Source organism: Etheostoma cragini, chromosome 11, assembly GCF_013103735.1.
Source record: "Etheostoma cragini isolate CJK2018 chromosome 11, CSU_Ecrag_1.0, whole genome shotgun sequence".
Lineage (NCBI taxonomy): Eukaryota > Metazoa > Chordata > Actinopteri > Perciformes > Percidae > Etheostoma > Etheostoma cragini.
This window is the reverse complement of record NC_048417.1, coordinates 5,557,760-5,576,723: the sequence shown is the minus strand read 5'-3', so window position 1 is coordinate 5,576,723 and position 18,964 is coordinate 5,557,760. Positions and strand designations below refer to the sequence as shown.

Here is an 18,964-nt window from a genome sequence, read left to right as displayed (position 1 = left end):
ACAGACCAAGAAAATTTAGTGAGGCAAAGGAATGGACAGAAAGGAAAGGGGACTGGTGAAAGGAAAAATAAAAGAATAAGAGAGAAAAAGGGAGGCAAGGAATGAGAGAATGAGAGAGGAAAGGAAACAGAGAAGAAGGGGTGGGGAAGAAGGAGAGAGGAGAAGAGATGGACGTGAAAAGGAGAGGATGAAAGAAAGTAAAGAAGAAAAGGATAGGAAACTGCAAGAAAAAAGGAGAAAGGAAAGAAAATGGGAGGGAAATAGAAAAGGGTGGAAGGACCAGAGAAAAAGGAAGGGAAGGAAAGCATTAAAAGAGAAAAGAAGGGAATGAGAAGAAGAAAGATAGGTGATCTAAAACTGGGAAACAGGGAGAGAAAACCAGAGGAAAACCAGAGGAGCAAGAAGGGAGGAGAGGAAGGACGGGGTCGCCTCTGTTGTTCTTTCCTCCGGTGAGCCCTCTACTGGGGAAATGTGTGATGTACACGTCTGTCTGCTCCTCATCAAGGAAATGAAGGCAAGGGACCAACTGAAGCCATTTGAGTGGAACTTTGTTCCCTGAAAGTTTTCTATGCTGTCCAGATTTTCTGAATAAAATGTGCAAGCAATAACTGTTGTGTTTTCCCAAGAGGTGCTCCTTATTTTCTTTAGTTAGTATAGGACACCATAACTTATTTCTTCACCTCTGATAAGTTACACAAGACATGGCTCTGTGTCACTAGCACCAGAATGTTCAACTGAAACTGTCTACTGGTGGCAGAATATTCTCTATTTTTATTTTTGGCCAATTCTACCTTTTTTTTTTTTTTAAATACAGATACTTATGATGTCATAATTCAGTAACAGTGGCTTATGCCCACAGGCCTCTACTCTAATCCTTTAAAAACAGCCACATATGGTTGTGTTAAACATAGTAACAAGTGAATTTTGTTTAGTGAATGGCCCAAAAACCAGAAATGTGTGTTTTACAAATCCACACCACATACACTGAATGAGAAAACTTTATAGGCAAAGCTATGTACGTTTTTGATTTTTGTTCTTTTTTACAATATAGACTGATTGTCCTAAAAAAAAGAGGGAGATGAGGAATGTAAGTGATGCAAATTATATAATAAATAAGCTACATCATATAAGCCAGGCCTAATCTAAGTAAAGTAAACAGACCAAAATGTGAAACAAAAAACGTTTAAGAATAATCTTTCATTTCTGATCTTTGTTCTGATGTTATTGTGTGGCTTAATATTACATCTAGGCCTAGCTGTTATATATAAACTTTTTTGAGATTATATATAAAATGTTTTTACATTTACTGAATTATGGTAGGCCTACTGTACAGCCATAGGAGGGAGCTCTGATTCAAAAGCTAACCCGGAAGAACGTCTGGGCTCTTGTTTCAATAGACGATCTTTGGCCATGATGGTTCACTCGGACTTTTCGACTTTTCAGCTAGCTAGCAAACTGCAATGTAAGAACCTCTAATGAGTAGCTAGTCTATCGCCAGATCAACAAGACAACATGTTAGGAAACTTACAGGGAACCAAGTAGGTATGAATATATTTTTCATAGGAAGGCTATGTTTTATTGTTGACACCGGGGGGGTTATTCTAAATACCCATATGACAGTTGGTGCTGTCCCTGTTCTTGTTGCTAAGCTAGCTAGTGCTGTCTGGACGATGTAGCGGTAAACAGAAAAGAGTCCGCTCTTTTTAACCGTACAGTTGAGTGCACTGTTTTCGAGAATACAGTGGTGTTAAAGTAAGTCTGGCCCTTTCTTATACTGTCTATAGTCTGGCTCGAGGTAACGTTATTATTTTTGAGAATTACAGCAGACTAGTTCGTTAGTTCAGTTAGCCAATTTAAGCTAAGCGTAAGCGGCGTGGGAGCACACAGTAATCTAGCTAACGTTACTCCTTTCCGAATCGGATATGTTGCAAAAGTAAACGTTCACTTGCATGGAATTCGCCTAGGTGTGTTTGGTACTGCAACAGTCAACAACTCAAACATAGCATGGAAATATTGAAATAAAACCACTAACAAAATATGAACAATATAGCTGTTTGTAGAAAAGAAAACAGTATGTCCACTTTTGTGCAGGTTGTGTATACATATTAATCCGAGAATGTGCAAAGGTTCGCAGTATATACAATTTGCGCCGTGGTCAAATAGCCGGATGTAACGTGTAGTGGCTGTGGGAGGTGGGTGAGTCTGTAGTTTGTATACAGTCTAGGAGTCTGACACACACACACACACACACACACACACACACACACACACACACACACACACACACACGTACACACACACACACGTCTGTCCGAGACCGTCATTGCGGGTCCCGGGCTTTGCTGATGAGGCCCACCGCTGTCCGGAATGTTATATCTTCTAAGAAAGAACTTAATGTCCACAACATCCTAAATCCTTTTGAACGTTCAATAACAGCTGACAGGCATGGAACAACCTGTTCGTGTGGCGGGAGGAGTTGGTCCTGATTGAGGGGTCACCTGCCTGAGCGGAGTCGTTGAAACAGTTTGTGTCCAGGAAATCCATCACATTGAGAGTAGTGTTATCTGGTTTCAGCACACAGTATAATGCCTGCTGAAAAGAGACGTCAAAATGCTGCACGATGTGAGGAAAATATATGCGATATTACTTGCGATAGATAAACAGATATTAAAGGGTTTCCTACTCAGTTCTGCATTTCTGATGCTTTCACTATTCTGCTAAAATACATCAAATGGCTTGTTGCATTTAAAACAAATGAAATAATTGTCACCATTATGGTACTGAATATATTGGACATTGAACTGAATATAAAAAGGCACCATGTAAAAAAAAAAGAGAGAGTTAGATGTCACTGATGAAAAGTCGAGAAAAAAACATTGAGTGTCTATCGCGATGTGTAGTGCCCCAGTTAACATTGCGATGGTGGTTAAAAACCAATATATTGTGCAGTCCTACTTCAAAATACGTAGTTAAAGGAAAATATCTGGCAACGTTCGCAAATATATTGTGATGTATCGTAGATTTCCTTGATTTAGACATCTTGCTTTTCAGTCATAAGCCACATTAAGACGATTACAAAGTCAGCCTACTATCACTGTAAGAATATATCAAGGGTTTAAGCACGTCTGTCTTAAAGGATTTGGAAAAACCTTTATCTTCAGTAGGCTCGACTACTGTAATATGTCTCCCAAAAAAAGCAATTAGAAAGCTTGCAGCTGATTCAAAGCACTGCTGCTCAAGTCCTCACAAAGATAAAGAAAGTGGGTCGCATCACTCAAGTTCTGAGGCCTAAAATAAAAAGAATAGTTAAAAAATAGTTTTTACAGCTAGTGAAGCGATAACCAATAACTTTCAGTTTTAGCTGCCGTACTTAATGGGTTTTGTGTGACATTCTTTCCATATAAGACGGACCACTTCGTGGTCTACTGATACTTTCTCAGATTCTCTCACACTGATTCTGCTTCTCTTCTTGTGTACTTTCAGGGGTGAACGTTTTTGCTTTATTGCCTGTATGCAAACTCCAAGGACACCACCTTCTCCTCTACTACCTGGCACTTTGGTGTGAGGCGAAGTATGCAGTCTAAAGTTCACGTTTCACCCGCAGAGTTTTTCAGAAGACAGAGGGGAAACTGCTTCTAGCTTAGTCGGCATCAGCAATGTCCTCAAGACTTATTAACTTGTCCTCCGTCTTATATCAAACTCTGAGTGTCACTGTTAGTTAGAGTGGGAACCACTTTGGCTCAGAAGAAAAACCTTACGTGCCTGCCTGTCTGAGCCTCACGTGAAGGCTTAACCCTTAACCCTGCATCTCTACCAAGACCTAACATTGTCCTACTGTCATCTGTGAGGGCAGTTATGTTTACTGTTGGTCAGGATATTTCAAGAACTTTTAGTCCATCTACAGTGACCAACAGAAAGTTTACTCCATTCCACTGGAGCTGACATCTCAAAAGTCATTCCTATAGAATAAATACTCCTTAAGTGGGGAGGTTCCAGGAGGAACAGGAGGTCTATTAGGGAAGAGAACCTTTCCTCCCCCTCAGGCTTAGGTCTTATCTTGATTGTTATTCCTATCCTGCCTATTAATCTCCACCCGAGACCTCTGCCGCTGAACGTGGCTCTTCAGAAACAAAACACACATTCGTCGAGCTGTGCAATGCCCACCAACCAGTCTTCCCCCTGGGATGGGGCAAAGCTTCGGACCTGCTCCAGTGCAGATAGTCTCACCACTACAGCCTCTGTCAATACACGTGCCAAGACAGTGGTGGCCACTAAAGTGCCTTTTAGTCATGCTTCACTACAGCTATCCAGGAGAAGGGATCCAGCCAAACTTTTCTCCTCCAATGTTGCCTCATCTGCTTGCCCCTTGAGGCAGACAACAGTGGTCCCGTCTGTGGTTTCTGTCCAGGAAAATGGGGATGGAATAAACAAAGAGACCAAGAGCCAACTCACCGCTGTGCCAGATGCGTCTCCAAACCTTCCAAAACAACTTAATGGGATTCAAAACCCATACCAGGTACTGTCAACAGGAAGGAAGCAGGCTGGTAGCAGCCTCACAGAGACCACTGTCCCTTCCTCCATTGCCAACCAGGAATGCTCGATCGGGTTTGATGTCCAGCTGACGGGTAACATGCAGAAATCAGTGTCCCTACAACCATCGCAACCTGAGAACGGTTTAGCAACGAGCAGACGTCAGGCTGCAACGGGTGATGCACCGCATGGATTGGCGCCACTTTCGTTAGTTTGTCATCAAGACCTGTTCATTAAAGGACAGCCCACTCTGCAGCAAGCTAACACGCTAATGGTGAGTATTGATGTTTCAGCCTGTGGCCTGGAGCATCAGTTTGAATTGTTTCCCAATGTGAAAGCCAAATCAGGAAACGTGTTATTTAAGTAATGTCCTCAAATATAAAAAATGGGTGATGGATAAACAACTCTTAACATTAAATCCATACAGTGTTTGTCTTACATTGATCATAAAAATGTTGAAAATGTTTTTGTATTTGTGGTTGATTTTTGAGCTCCTGCTGTCCATTTAGAACAACATAGGACATTTGCATCTGGGCCACCAAGTAATTAGTGGCTGTACAGTAGAGCGCGCCACCACGGAGCGCTGACATGTCGATTTTTACAATAGGTCCAAATACTGTCTCTTGCACATCTGACCCTTCTTGCTTCTGTCTTTTTAGCCTGAAGCTGCAAACTGTTCCTCCTTGCCATCAGTGCCTCCTCTATGCCTTACTCTGTGTGAACATCAGGGGGCAGCACTAGGAAAGGATGCTTCCAGCACTGCCAGCACAAAAGTAGAAATAAGAAGCACAAGAAGAGAAACAACGACTACAAGGAGGAGCCATTCTGCTAGAACAACAGAATGCAGTCAGACACAACACGGCTGCACAACAATAACTGCTTTAGACAATCAGTTAATAGTAAGAGGTGGTCCTCCAGCGGTGGTTGCAGCAACTGCAAACTGCAAGCCCCAGACAACAGCATCGTTAGACCTAAAGCAGGCCCCAGAAAGTCAATGTCCACCTGAAAGCACTTTGTCCCCACGCAGAAGAATCAGTCCTCCAACAGCCAATCCCTTTGTCAATGGCCCCATGCCAACTGTGCTCAGAGCCAATGTCAGTGCCACTCAGGAAAAGCAGGCCACACCGCTGGATGCCTTCACAGGTAACAACTAAATAATTAATAATGCTTACTAATTATTAGTTATTTTATAAATTATTATTTTAAAGGGCAACTGTTATCTAACATTTTCAGGTTAATACTTGCATTTTGTGTTTGTACTAGAACACGTTTACATGCTTGAATGTAAATAAATAAAAAACAACTGCCCATGGCTGCTGCACCTGTATTCACCCTCTGTATGAGATGCTCTGTAGGAGCCCCTGTCTCTTTTAATCCCTCCTCCTGAAAAAGCCCAGTCTGCTCTGATTGGCCAGTGTGTAACTGAAGTTTGAGCTACTGCAACAGAGTATACAGCAGGACTTTATATCCTCAAAAATCTCCAACAAAGGCTTCTAAACCAAATAATACACAACCGGACACTACCCAATTAGACATGTTTCAGCAGTAATGCCAGCGGGATTTGGGGAAAATTTAACAACATTGGCAACCAAAATGACATTGTTTACTGCTAGCCATGTAGCTAATATAGTTAGCAGCAATTTCTAAAGTCAAAACTAAATGCTTTTAAACCAAATACTACATAAAAACATAAAACGTTTCAGGAGTAATGTGACCTGGAACCGGGGAGATTTTCACAACATTGCCAAGATGAAATTGTTTACTGCCGTTAGCCACGTAGCTACTTTATTTAGCAGTTGACACTAATAGAATATAGCAGCAATTCCTACAGTCATAAATCGCAAATAAGGCTTTTAAGTCAAATACTACTAAGAAAATGTTTCAGGAGTAATGTGACCTGGAATTGGGGAGAGTTTAACGACACTTGCAGCCAAGTTGACATTGTTTACTGCCGTTAGCATTTAGTTACATGCCACAATGTTAACACTGCAGTGACAGTATTCCGAATAGTTTGAAATCTGAACGTCTTAGCTTACGGGGATTTGTCTAAAATATGTTAAGCGCATTGTTATTTGTTTTGCCCACGTTTAACATCACAAATCCAACTTTTTAACATTGTGGATATGACAGAAAACACAGACAAACATAATATCTGAGCAATTAGTTGTTTGTGCTCACATCATAACATTTTTATAGTATATAGTAATTTGAAGTATTTGTAAATGATTAAGAAATTGTTTATAATCTGTCAAGAACCATTATTTGCAGGGCAATTATGAAGTTGCATCTGAATATAAAACCTTGTTAATGGTTAATAATTGTTTTGTAAAGCATCTATAAACATTATTCGGATAGTTACTATCAGTATACAATAATCATCTCTTCTATAGATTGCCAAAAAACATTTAATGGGGCCAAATCACTGTTACTTGATGCTTTATAAACCATTTGTTAACCATTTACTTATAAATATAAGCATTAGTTTCAACTTAACAATAGCCATCCAAATAATGTTTACATGATTTCCAAAACAATTATTAAGATTGACAAACTATTAACTGTCTAAATGTTTGAACTTATTATTTTATATTACACTAGTCTATTAATAACATAGCATAAATTAGGCTATGACATTACCAATAATTGGTAAACATTATTTAAATCATCATTTTATCGTTTAACAGTAAAATAACTTAAATACATTTTAAATAACTATCAATTTACCATTTATTAGTGATGGTTATTATAAAGTGTTACCTTGTAGTTAATTTGTTTCATCATGAAGTCAACTAGGCAGAAAGACAACATGCACCGTGCCTTGAGGAATCTGACAAGCTTAATAAACTGTTCTATAATAGCAAGCATGAAAATCTACATGGGCCATTACACATTTTCTGAATGAAATCGTGATCTCTCCCTTGTAGCTGTGGCCTCCAGTTCTGCAGGAGTCTTGGGCTCCGTGACCACTCAGATCTCCGCCATCCAGCTGACCAGGCAGGGGCAGCCCGCCTCCATGTCCTCTTCATCTTCATTTGCTTCCTCGCCCTTGCCGACAGACAATGGTCTGGTTGGAGAGACCGTCCTGTCTGGGTGAGCACCAGCTAATTGCTTCTCAACCAATAGATGCTGTTCTGCCCCCCCCCCCCCCCCTCCACCTCTAATCTGAAAGCTTTGCCTCATATTAATGTTTCCAGCCAGGATTGTGTTATGCAGGTGGATGGAGCTGAGGAGGAGCTGCCTGATGAGACGGAAAATGCCTGTAGTTATGACAGTAAGACTTTAAAACTCACACACACACACACACACACCTCTCTGAGTACTTAAGATGCCTTTAGTAAGCAGGCAGTTTGCTCTGTTTATGTCCTAAACCGCTGATTTAATTTTCTGAATTTATTTTAATTGTCTCTTGTCTTTAGATGATTCAGACTGTTCGTCCATCACTGGCACCTCATCGACCACATCCATTGCTCTCCTTTCTGGGTAAGGCGCACTCTGTAATCCCAAACGGTTATTTAGGTTGACTTTTAAAGTAATCACAAGAACACCATGAACACCATGAACACTGACTGATGCAAACTCTGACGAGCTCTCACATTGACGTATGTCCTTTCTCACAGAGCAGATAGCTTTCCATTTTCTACAAATGTGTAACTTCACACTCACTACGTCAGAGGGTTAAGAGTTAGTCTTTCTGCCACACTCTCTGTTGTTGTATGCTTATTCACGGTTTTTCCTCTTGTGCACCTAGTGAAGCATAATCACTGTTGGCAGCCATTCAAATCATACAAATCTCCTACTTTCTATATTCACGCACAAGTGTTTTTAAAGCCTCCCTGTGGCTTCACTATGGCCGTATAAATAACTACTGTGCAGATGAAATTAAATTAGTCAATAACTAAAGAAAAAACAATGTTTATTTTCTTTCTGTACATCGTAGTCAACTGCAAAAGCAATTTTTTCCATTTAATGCTTTTGGTGTTGAGAATTCTTTTTCTCAACTTCAAAATGTCTTTTCCTTAAACAGCCAAATATCCCCAAAAACCTGATTTCTAATTGGTCTCTTTAATGGGATAAAATGTAGATCCATCAGGTCCTGTGGTCTCTCTCTCTCCCTCTTTCTCTCTTTCATTTACTCTTACTGCAATTGTTAAAAGAGGCTGAAAGCAGCAGAGCGTGGTGGAAAGGTCTGCTGCATTGTGCGTCATATTGTTTTCCACTATGTTGGCCTATTCAACAATGGAGCTCCCCACCAAAGACTCGAGGATGATTCTCTGTTAAAACAGCCTGGATAGGAACCGCTATTGTCCCCTCCTTTCCCCGCAACCAGCTGATTTGTTTGTGGTCATTTACATAAACCCAATCCCCTCCCTTCCCTTTCCTGAAAGGTATAGTTCCTGTATGTCAAGTATAGTGTTAAATTAGCCTAGTCTAGCTGTAATGTCAGTGCATACCTGTCGCTGGTGGAAGGGCTAGATCTGCATGAGGAAAACATCATCACCTGTCCCTTCATTCATCATTTTATCCATCTTTCCTTCCTTCCTATGACTGTCATGTAAGTGTTTTTTTTTCCCCTTATAAATTCTTATTAATTTTTGGTTATCTGATGTGAATAATGGTGTTATGTTGAAATGTTGGACTTTTTTGCCACGGCCCATTTGAGATAAACTTTTTTTTTTAGAACTACACGTTACTGATACAACTGGCTCTCATCTTGCTACAGTATTACTTTGTTGAGGTAAATTATATCTTAATTGAGTCTCTACTGGCTACATTGCCTAGTCTCTTTGAATTGTAGTACTACAATTTGTGGGAACATTAATTTTTAGGAATATCAGAAAATCTCCTTCTAACAGGGCTCCTTTATTTGTCTCAACACTTGGTGTTGAAATGGACTTGTGTTCTCCGTGTGGTGTTTGGAACACGAGCATCATGTTCCTGATGCATAGTACAAACAGGCCATCCATCCACACTGGAGTTGTGTTTACAAACTAGAGGGGTGACTTGATGCCACCTTCCGTAAGTGATAAGTCAGCGAACACGACTCAAGCTGCAATACTTTTTAATTTAGTTGTGTGCAATTTGCTCAAAAAAGGTAAGCCGAGCTATGGATCCGGAAGGGCAAGGGCCGGGCAGACTTCAACAAGACGTAGATGGAGTTTACATGCAACATATAGAAAGTAAATGTATTATTTGAATGTCTATGTGTAGAGTCTGTGCTTTATTTATTACACAGTTGTAAGAGTTCTCTCTTTCAAATGTGATTTGATATGTGTTGAAATGGAAGCTCCTCTGATGCTGGTGCCCAACCTCGGGCTTCTGACCCACACTAGGTGTCGCCAAAGCTTAAGTGTTGTAAGACAACTTAAAAAAAAAGGCGAGTGCCAGGGAGAAGATAACACTAACAATACTATTTGTCAAAGGATAAGCCTATCAAGAATGTATTACTGTTTAGATAGAAAGAAAGAAAGAAAGAAAGAAAGAAAGTAATAGCATAGCAAATTAAAAGTTCCTAACAGGAACCCCCATCCCCCATAGTTTCTAGAAAATAATCTGCAAACAATGTGAGACTATTTGCTCTAGTTTTAGAGGTTATCAGTTATTTTAAGTGCTATGCTTTGAATATAATATGGAGTATCCATAAATTATAAATAAAATCCAATCCAAAAATCCAATTAAATATTTCACTAATCAGGGGTCGTTTATTAAAAGATAGAAAAACACTCCCTTATTAAGGTTTGGAACCTCTGTTTAATTTTATACGACGATAAAGAATGCTTAACAAAAAAAAGTTATAGCTTCAACATAGGTACTTGTTTTGGTCAGTGACATAAAGCAAATTAATTATTTTGTTGACCAAAATCAAGATCATAGTTCCCAAACTGACCATGACTTTAACATTCTCCCTTCGTTATAAACGGCGTCATGTCGTACTGCTGTGATGTTGGTGTAGCTAAGAGAGAGGCTACGTGTTTTTTATTTCCACTAAACCAATCATTAAATCTGTTTTCCTTCACTCTTTCTTTCTCTTTTTCTTTATTTCAGTGTTGAGGAGCCAATGTCATTGGGGGGGGAAGATGATCGAGAGGAGAAACCAGCTTTGGTTCCCAGTTTGTTCCCCCTCATCCCCCCAACCCTCTACTTCAGCACCGCCAATGAGAAAGGTCAGGACATGCACGTCTGTTGTGTGGACATGACGTAGAAGTAGGAGAGTTTTAAGAACGTCATGTTAGAAAATGGCAAGCCCAAGCATACATGAAACGGAGAAAAATACACGTTGTAAACAGCCGTGGCCCGCCTGCCTGGTCCTCCTGTAACGTTAGCAGGGTCAGCCAGGACCAGTCGGAATCACTTTACTGGCTGTGTCTAAATTCTTTTGGCAAGTAACCAACTTGGGTACTCTATATAATTTAATGTGTGTACACAAATGTTGAAATGCCATACATCTCTTGTAGCCGTGATAAATTAGCCTGAAATTAATGCTTACCTGTTCAGGAGGAAATTAGCCAACTCAGCATCCTTTTAGGCTCTAAGCTGTAGTGCTGGGCGGTATGACCAAACATTTGTATCCCAGTATTTTTTAAGATTCTGGCGGTTACACGGTATATCACTGTATTCTCTTTCTTTTGCGTGACTGGGTCTTTATATAGGTTTATAATAGCTTATTTAAACGGTCAGTATTCAGTGCTGTCAGAATATAAAAAGAAATGATTTAATGTCATCATGTTTACCAAAAACTTTGATTACTAAAGGGTTTGCTTGGCTCCTCAACCTTATACAATAATGTTATATGAAGGAAAATGCATGAAACTGTTACAGAACTATTTTTTAATTGTGCAAAATACAAAGTAGTAAAATAAACTTAAAAAAAGTTAAAAGTTAAAAATAAATCTTCCTTTTCAAAACAAAACGGCTGTAAGATTGCTGTATAAACACTAACTTGACCACAGAGAACGTTAGTTTGTTGTAGAAAAGTGGGTGGAGCTCTGCTGTCAGCTTGCTTTGGTGTTGTTTGAATAACGTTGGTGGTTTAGCGGAAGTATTTCAGCAAGACAAGACATCCTAAATCCAGTGTTTTCGTCATTGCTCTGAACCCGTCTTTCTCGACGTAGTGGGACCGTAGGTGGATTGTTATTGTGATGCTCCGCTGCATGTTTGAGGTGACGGGTCTTAACGTTAGCACGGCTGACTGACGTTAGTGCGACGAGTACAGTTAGCACAATTTTTTAAATCCCCAAAAACTCCAAACAACAGACACTGTTCGTTTGTGGTAAGAATGTGAAGTGTACTCGAACTGCACCAACTTTACATACTCTGCAAGTCTGAGCTAATGTCTTCTGTAGTTTATTACTATAGGGTATTACATATTGGACCTTAAAGCCAGTTTGAATGTGATTTTATTTAACTTAATTATTTTACTGAACCGTTTATCTTATAGCAATGTATTGATTATTTATGTACATCAAGACAGAGGTCTGTGTTGGCATGATGTGTGTTACTAACGTATTAAATGAGGTTCTGAAATAAATACAACTTTTGTGTTAAAGTGGAACTGCTGCCAGCCGAACAAAGACGTCTGTTAAAATGGAAGATAAGCAGCGTCACTCCAAATATTGTCAAGCACACAATTGGCAGATCACACTTCAAAGTCACCAAAAGTAAGTGATCACATGTGTGGCAGTGAGACTTGCTGCTAAAATACATATTTAATTGCAACACAAAACTCAGAAGCAGTTCTGTGTGGATCTACAGGTAGTATATAGGACAGATAATTCTGTGAGACAGATTTTGTGCTTTTTATCAACTCTTTCCCTATTTATTGTGATTAATTGGAAATCCATTGTGTACAACTCTGTGTCTCACACACTGACTGATTCTATGCATGAAGTCACTTTAAAATGATGTGGTGGCATATTTTTTCATCAAAATGTATACAAATGATTTTGATCAGTTAAAAGATTTTTTGCAGGTAATGTTTAGTGGACAATTGTACCTAAAAGAGGATTTTAGTGTAAGTGCAACATGCACAAGCTGAAGTGTAAATAAGCAATAACTGTGATAATTGTCCTGGATGACCAAAATCTGTTTTTCGTACGGTTGTACATGTAGAAAGCCATGACTGGTTGGGCTGCTGGGGACACCACATGAAGTCTCCTGCCTTCAAAGCCCTCGAAGAGCACCAGAAGGTAAGAAACTGTACATACTGTATACACTACTCCTCCAAGATTGTGCTCACAGAAAGTTTTATTTTTAGGGAAACGGTTACATTACTTTTTACATCTTCTGTTGTGTTCTTTTTGTCCTAGTTGAACCACTTCCCGGGAACATTTCAGATTGGCAGAAAGGACCGGCTGTGGAGAAACTTGTCCAAGATGCAGGTTCGCTTTGGCAAACAGGAGTTCAGCTTTTTCCCCCGCACCTTTGTCCTTCCTCAGGACATCAAGCTGCTACGCAAGGCCTGGGAGGACGGTGGCTCCCGGCAGAAATGGATCATCAAACCTGTATGTTCTGCTAGTAGATAATCATTTTGTTAGTTTACTTGTAACTGTACCAAAACCGCGAAGGCGAATCACTCTCAAAACACTGGCCAAAATGTGAACTTGTGTTTGGGATTTTGTGGCTACAAGCAAGCTGTGTAAAATGCCATTGAATTTGGGTTTTAGTTGCTGGATAATAACTTTTTCTGTCTAATGCGCGTACAAAAAAAATTATCTGGGAACATGGACATTGCAGCAACCATAAACTTAGTTTAATTTTGATAATTGGCTGATTTCTGTAAAAGGTAAAACAAGTTAATTTAGGAATTTAATTAATGTTGCAAATGAGTCATCCACATTATAATGCTTATGGAAAAATAGGATGTTTAGGTAAATGTGTGTTTTTCTTTGTTCCTTTTTTTTAATTACATTCTGTCTAACCCCTCTCATCTGTGATAGCCTGCGTCAGCCAGAGGAATAGGCATCCAGGTCATCCACAAATGGAGCCAGATGCCTCGCAAGAGACCGCTACTGGTCCAGAAGTAAGTAACCCAGAATAGATTGTTTAATGGGGGTTGGCAGTCACTCAGTCTGAAGGGAGTTGGGTTGGGAACCAGAGGGTTGCTAGTTCAAGTCCCAAAGTATGGTGGTCGACTGGTACCTGGAGTTGCCAGTGCAGCTCCTGGGCCAAGGCGCTCTTGAGTAAGGCACCAAACCCCCAATTGCTCGGGGCGCCTGTCCATCGACCGCTGCAACCCCCTCGCTTGTGACATCTCTCCATTGGTGCGTGTATAGGTGCTGAGTGTATAATTCAAGACTGTGTGTAATGTGTATTTTAACAACATAGGGAACACATTGTAATTTCCCTTGCAGGATTAATAAGGTATAAATTACTACTATTATTATTATTATTATTATTATTATTATTATTATTATTATTAAATAATGTGTTAAAATGTAGTAGCTCAGAGATCATCTACCAGAACTTGAAACGGGAAAGCAGGTACACATGAAATTAGAACTTGACACTACGTTATTCATCAGTCGATAGCATAACACGATTTTATCCTGGTTGTGTTTTGCAGGTACCTACACAAGCCCTACCTCATCAGTGGAAACAAGTTTGACCTGCGAATCTACGTCTATGTAACCACCTACGACCCGCTCAGAATTTACATCTTCTCTGACGGACTGGTTAGATTCGCCAGCTGCAAGTACGTTTTCATCACATCTTCCGCCGTGACACTGCCAAATACTGTAGATTGATTCGTACAAATATGATGCACACATCAATGGGCCTTAATGGTGACGCTTTGAATGACGATGTGAGAGACTTGCAAAAAAGCTTATAATAGAGGCTGTAATTGATTTAATGCCACACTTTTGTTTCTCGACTTTAGGTATTCATCTTCCATGAAAACTCTGGGTAACAAGTTCATGCATCTGACCAACTACAGCGTCAACAAAAAAAACTCTGAATACCAGTCCAACAGCGATGACAAGGCCTGCCAGGGACACAAATGGTTTGTTACAGTGAAACTAGAACCTGTAGACACATTAGACACATTTTTGCTACAATTACACGTATGGTGCCTGAGCGTGTTTCCCAACTCTCTGTGTGTGTGTGTGTGTTGTTTGTGTTTTTTTTTTTTCAGGGCTTTGAAGGCCTTGTGGCAGTATCTTGGTTCTAGGGGAGTCAACACCACTCTTATCTGGGAGAAGATTAAAGACATTGTGATAAAAACCGTCATTGCGTAAGTTTTAACAATTTATGTTTTGTTTTTTTCTTTGTTTTATTATTTATGAAAGTTGAAACGATGTAATGCCAAAGGCACTAGAATACTATTCTGAGCCTGTCAGTGGTAAAAGGAGCATTTTTGTGAAGGTAAATACAAGCCGCACAATTGCTCTACTAGCTTCCATTGTAGCTTGTTATGCCGACTCCAGCTATCACGCTTAATACTGGACCAGTTTTAAAGATTAATGTTCCCATCAAAACATATGAAAGAAGGTTCCAGGTTGAAAAAAAACTAAACAAACAAAAAAACAAAAAATTGCCTTAATAAAATGTATGCAGTCAGTGGGCTCACTGATGGGGGCAAATAGAATATTAAAGTTTTGCGCACAAGTTAAGCTTCATCACATCTCAGCGTTCTTTAGTCAGGGTTTTTGACACAACTCTCACTAAGAAATCTCAGAGGAATCATGGTGTAATGGAGATGTTAAAGGTGGAGAGTCTCAGGAAAAGTATGGGAAATGCTGCAGTTAAAGTGGTAAAGGAGTAGAGACTCTGTTAGAAGTTGTTTAAAATAATGAAATAATAATGGTTATGAAATGTCCTGTGTGTTGGTTATCAGGTCAGAACCATACGTTAACAGTCTGCTGAAGATGCACGTCCGGACGCCTTACAGCTGCCACGAGCTGTTTGGTTTTGACATCATGCTGGATGAGAAGCTGAAACCCTGGATCTTGGAGGTCAACATATCACCAAGGTAACACACACAGACACACACAAACATTGATTTTAAAACGACACATGGTAATTGTTGTGTTTCTGGTCCAGCCTCCATTCCAACACCGCGCTGGATGTTTCAGTTAAGGGTCAGATGATTGCAGACCTCCTGAACCTGGCTGGCTTCCGTATTCCCCAAAGAGATGACGTGGTTGCCTCCTGCAGTAGCACCTCCAGCTCCACCAGCAGGTACGGAGGAGGTATTAGTGGGCAGTCACACAGCCGGCGCCTGCCCCCAGACAATCGCAGCAACAACGCAGGTCTCTTTGTTTATTTTGAATGGTGGTAGTGCGTTTAGGCTGCAGCAGGGTTTGCCGCAGGAGGGACATGGAAAAACCTGCAGCAGACCTGCAGCAAAAAGTTGAGACCGACTGAACTTTTGGAGAAAACACAACCCCAAGTCACGCTGAGGTGGCCAATTATGCATCTGGCCATCACACTTGTCACTCGGTTTTGAGATGGTGTGAGAGTCCCGAACAGTAAACGAGACACATCCCTGCCTCTATAGCTGCCACAAGAAAGTTCTATAAGATTAAACAAATTTAGGAAAGTTTTTATTTTTTTGTGTGTGTGTGTGTGTGTCTATAGTCTGTGTGGCGGAAACAGGGAGAGGACCAAGCCAGATCTGTCTGCTGATGAGAAGGTCAAACGGGCATTTTACCTCACACAACGCTACGCTGACCAGGTGAATACATAGAAACACACATAAAACATGTAGTAATATAATGTAAATCAGAGGTAAATAAAATTTTAAAGTAAATGCATTTAATCAAGAAAAAGATCATACATTTAAGTTTAAATAATAACGTCAATTGGGGGCAGGATAAGCAGCTCCATATCCAAGGCTCTACATTTCTGCTGGTGGTGATTATGTAGTCTCTTTCCTTCTGTCTGTCAGGACTTCCTCTCTACAGTGTTGGATGTCTTGACTCCAGAAGACGTCCGCGTGCTAGCAGAGAGTGAAGACGAGCTGACTCGTCTTGGACAGTTTGAGCGGATTTTCCCATCGCCGTCATCTTCCCGCTACCTTCGCTTCTTTGAGTGTCCGAGATACCTCAACATCCTGCTGGACCAGTGGGAGCAGAAGTACTGGACCAACAGGACAAAAGGTGTGCACTTCATTTTCACTATAATGATTCTGCCCTCAGTTGTGTTAATGTATTTTATCAGATCCTTATGGGACAGAAATGTACATGTGCTTTGAATCTGTGCTGAAGTTCAACATGGCAGAAACTGGAGGAACCACATCTGAATTTGTTTGTGTGGGTTAAAGTTATATGATTGTAAGTTGTTTTTATATACAGTATGCAATATATCTATTCATCAAATGACAGACTTCTGAAGCTGAAGCAGCAGTTTGTGTGATCAAACATGTTTTAAAAAGGAATGGTTTGTGTTATTTAGGCTACATTCTGTTTAATTAACAAAACCGTGAATGAGACAAAGAAGAGAATAAGTTTTAGCTTTCAACCACATCCCAGGGTCTTCCACAGATCATCTGCTTTTACATTTTGAACATGTTTTAGACTTTTTTAACACTTGCAGCTTCCCTCAAAAACCTCCTGGTCCTGCTGCTCACCATTCGAACAGAGCACTAGATCTGTCGTAGTTGAAGGATACACTGGAGCTGTTTATTGCACAAAAGGGAGAGAAAAAACTCAGCTGCCGGGGGGGTTCATCCAGATTTATTGGATTCTGTGTTTGTGTGTTACCTATAGGAATCAGTCTGCTGACAACTCTCTGTGAGAAAGGAATCCATCTGGAAACCAATGACCCTGCTCACAAGGTGAGGACCTGTGGCAAGATTAAATTAATTTGAATGTAATCTATTTTAAACATTTTTGGGATTTGAAAATTCCAAAAGCCAATTCTCTGCGGTTGTGTCTTTGTGTCTCCCTAGTGGTCCAAGTGTAGCTTCATCTCTAGGTTTGAACCCCAGAGACATGACCTCGTCGGACCACCCAGATCCAGGTACTCACACACACACACACACACACACACACACACACACTTTCTTCTATGTTGATGTTGTGGGCGACCTGCCCCCACTGCTAAAAAAAATCCTAAAGGACACACTGCATACACACATAAACACATATACACACACACACACACTGAACCTAAAAATAAAAGCAGAGATTATACTGTCCTATCCCTTAAACATTTAGAGAGCAAAGAATTGAACAGACATTAGGGGAATTGTGAAGTGCTGATCCAGTACAAATATTATATTAATATGTAATGTAATAAAATATGAAACATCCTTTTTGTGCTGAAGTTGTTCTTGGTATCATCCCTGTATGTGGAAAATCAGGTTACTAAAATTAAATATATTGTGTTATAGTTAGTAATTTATCATAACCAGGCAAAATACATAGAACATGATTTAAGATAGTTTCTTAGATAGATTCCTTTAGTTGGACTACAAAAGGAATAAAGATAATCCTCCGTTAGACTTAATGTTGAAATACTTGCTAGGGTGGTGTGTTTAAACTTCCCCACAGGCTTAAACACTATCAGAGTTACCTAGTGTGGGTTAGGCTAAAGTAAATTGACTTGATCATCCTGTGCTCCCCTCTCCTGTCTTGTAGAGTGGTGGTCACCCAACAGCACCACTCCCCTCCCGATGATGATGCTGGTTCAGACGGGGAGGCTGCATCGGTCTCTAGCCTGCCCTATTCGCCAAGTCCTGGATCTAGTGTGAGCAGCAGTACCTGTGCAAGCCCTCAGCCCAGCCTCACCCAAAGCCTGCTGGCTCATCAGTTTGCTTCGCTCTGAGACTCGGTTTGCCAACACGGGGTCCAGAAACCTAGAACAAACAGCTAAGGGTCTAGGACTTAGGCCTCAGCTCTTCTCAAACATCCTTTTGCTGATCTATCATCTGTAGTAGCTCTGAAACGCAGCGTGAGAAATGTAGTTAGAACTATAAGCTTGAAGCCCAGTCTTACCAAACCCTGTAGAAAGGAGCGGACTTTGGTCTTTAACAGAATTGTTATTGGCTATCAGAGGAAATTCTACAGTTATTTATATTACTGGGATTTTGTGCAGAAAATGGAGGAACGTTTTGAATGTTTGCTATTTCAGTGCTAAAATCAAACGATTCTCTAGACTTGAGGTAAACTTCCATTACTTCATAACACCAGGGAAAACTAAAACACTTCAAGGGCCATAGAAACATTTGTTTTATCCCCATTTACTATTAATAGTAATATGCCAACTTTAGTTCAAATCTATTCTGAGAAGCCAATGAATTTAATCAATTTCTGTGCAGTATTAAAATCACCTTGCAGAAACTTGAAAACATATCTGCTTAATTTGTCATTATTTTATGGCAAGGATGAAAGGCAACTTTGACAACAATAGAGATAGACAGGTGTGACAGACTGATGGGTTTCAGTACTAGATCAGAGTGAACATGCTCATTAATGTCGTTTAATAATCAATATTA

At 40.2% G+C, this 18,964-nt stretch overlaps 1 protein-coding gene across 2 annotated transcripts; it reads left to right on the top strand.

Moving 5' to 3' along the window:
• The first annotated feature begins 1,401 nt into the window (after positions 1–1,401).
• Positions 1,402–18,811, top strand: ttll4 (tubulin tyrosine ligase-like family, member 4). Of its 2 annotated transcripts, none has more exons than XM_034884738.1 (21): positions 1,402–1,538; positions 3,484–4,804; positions 5,190–5,673; positions 7,455–7,620; positions 7,725–7,801; positions 7,947–8,010; positions 10,573–10,691; positions 12,075–12,185; positions 12,637–12,713; positions 12,834–13,028; positions 13,464–13,546; positions 14,090–14,218; positions 14,405–14,527; positions 14,660–14,758; positions 15,362–15,496; positions 15,568–15,705; positions 16,105–16,201; positions 16,415–16,625; positions 17,235–17,302; positions 17,417–17,487; positions 18,108–18,811. In XM_034884738.1, exons 2-21 carry the CDS (start codon positions 4,157–4,159, stop codon positions 18,292–18,294), a joined length of 3,282 nt encoding a protein of 1,093 aa, XP_034740629.1. In that variant the 5' UTR covers positions 1,402–1,538; positions 3,484–4,156; the 3' UTR covers positions 18,295–18,811. The 2 variants fall into 2 exon arrangements, with proteins under 2 accessions (XP_034740629.1, XP_034740628.1); XM_034884737.1 differs by having other exon boundaries at positions 1,406–1,542.
• Positions 18,812–18,964: the final 153 nt, after the last annotated feature.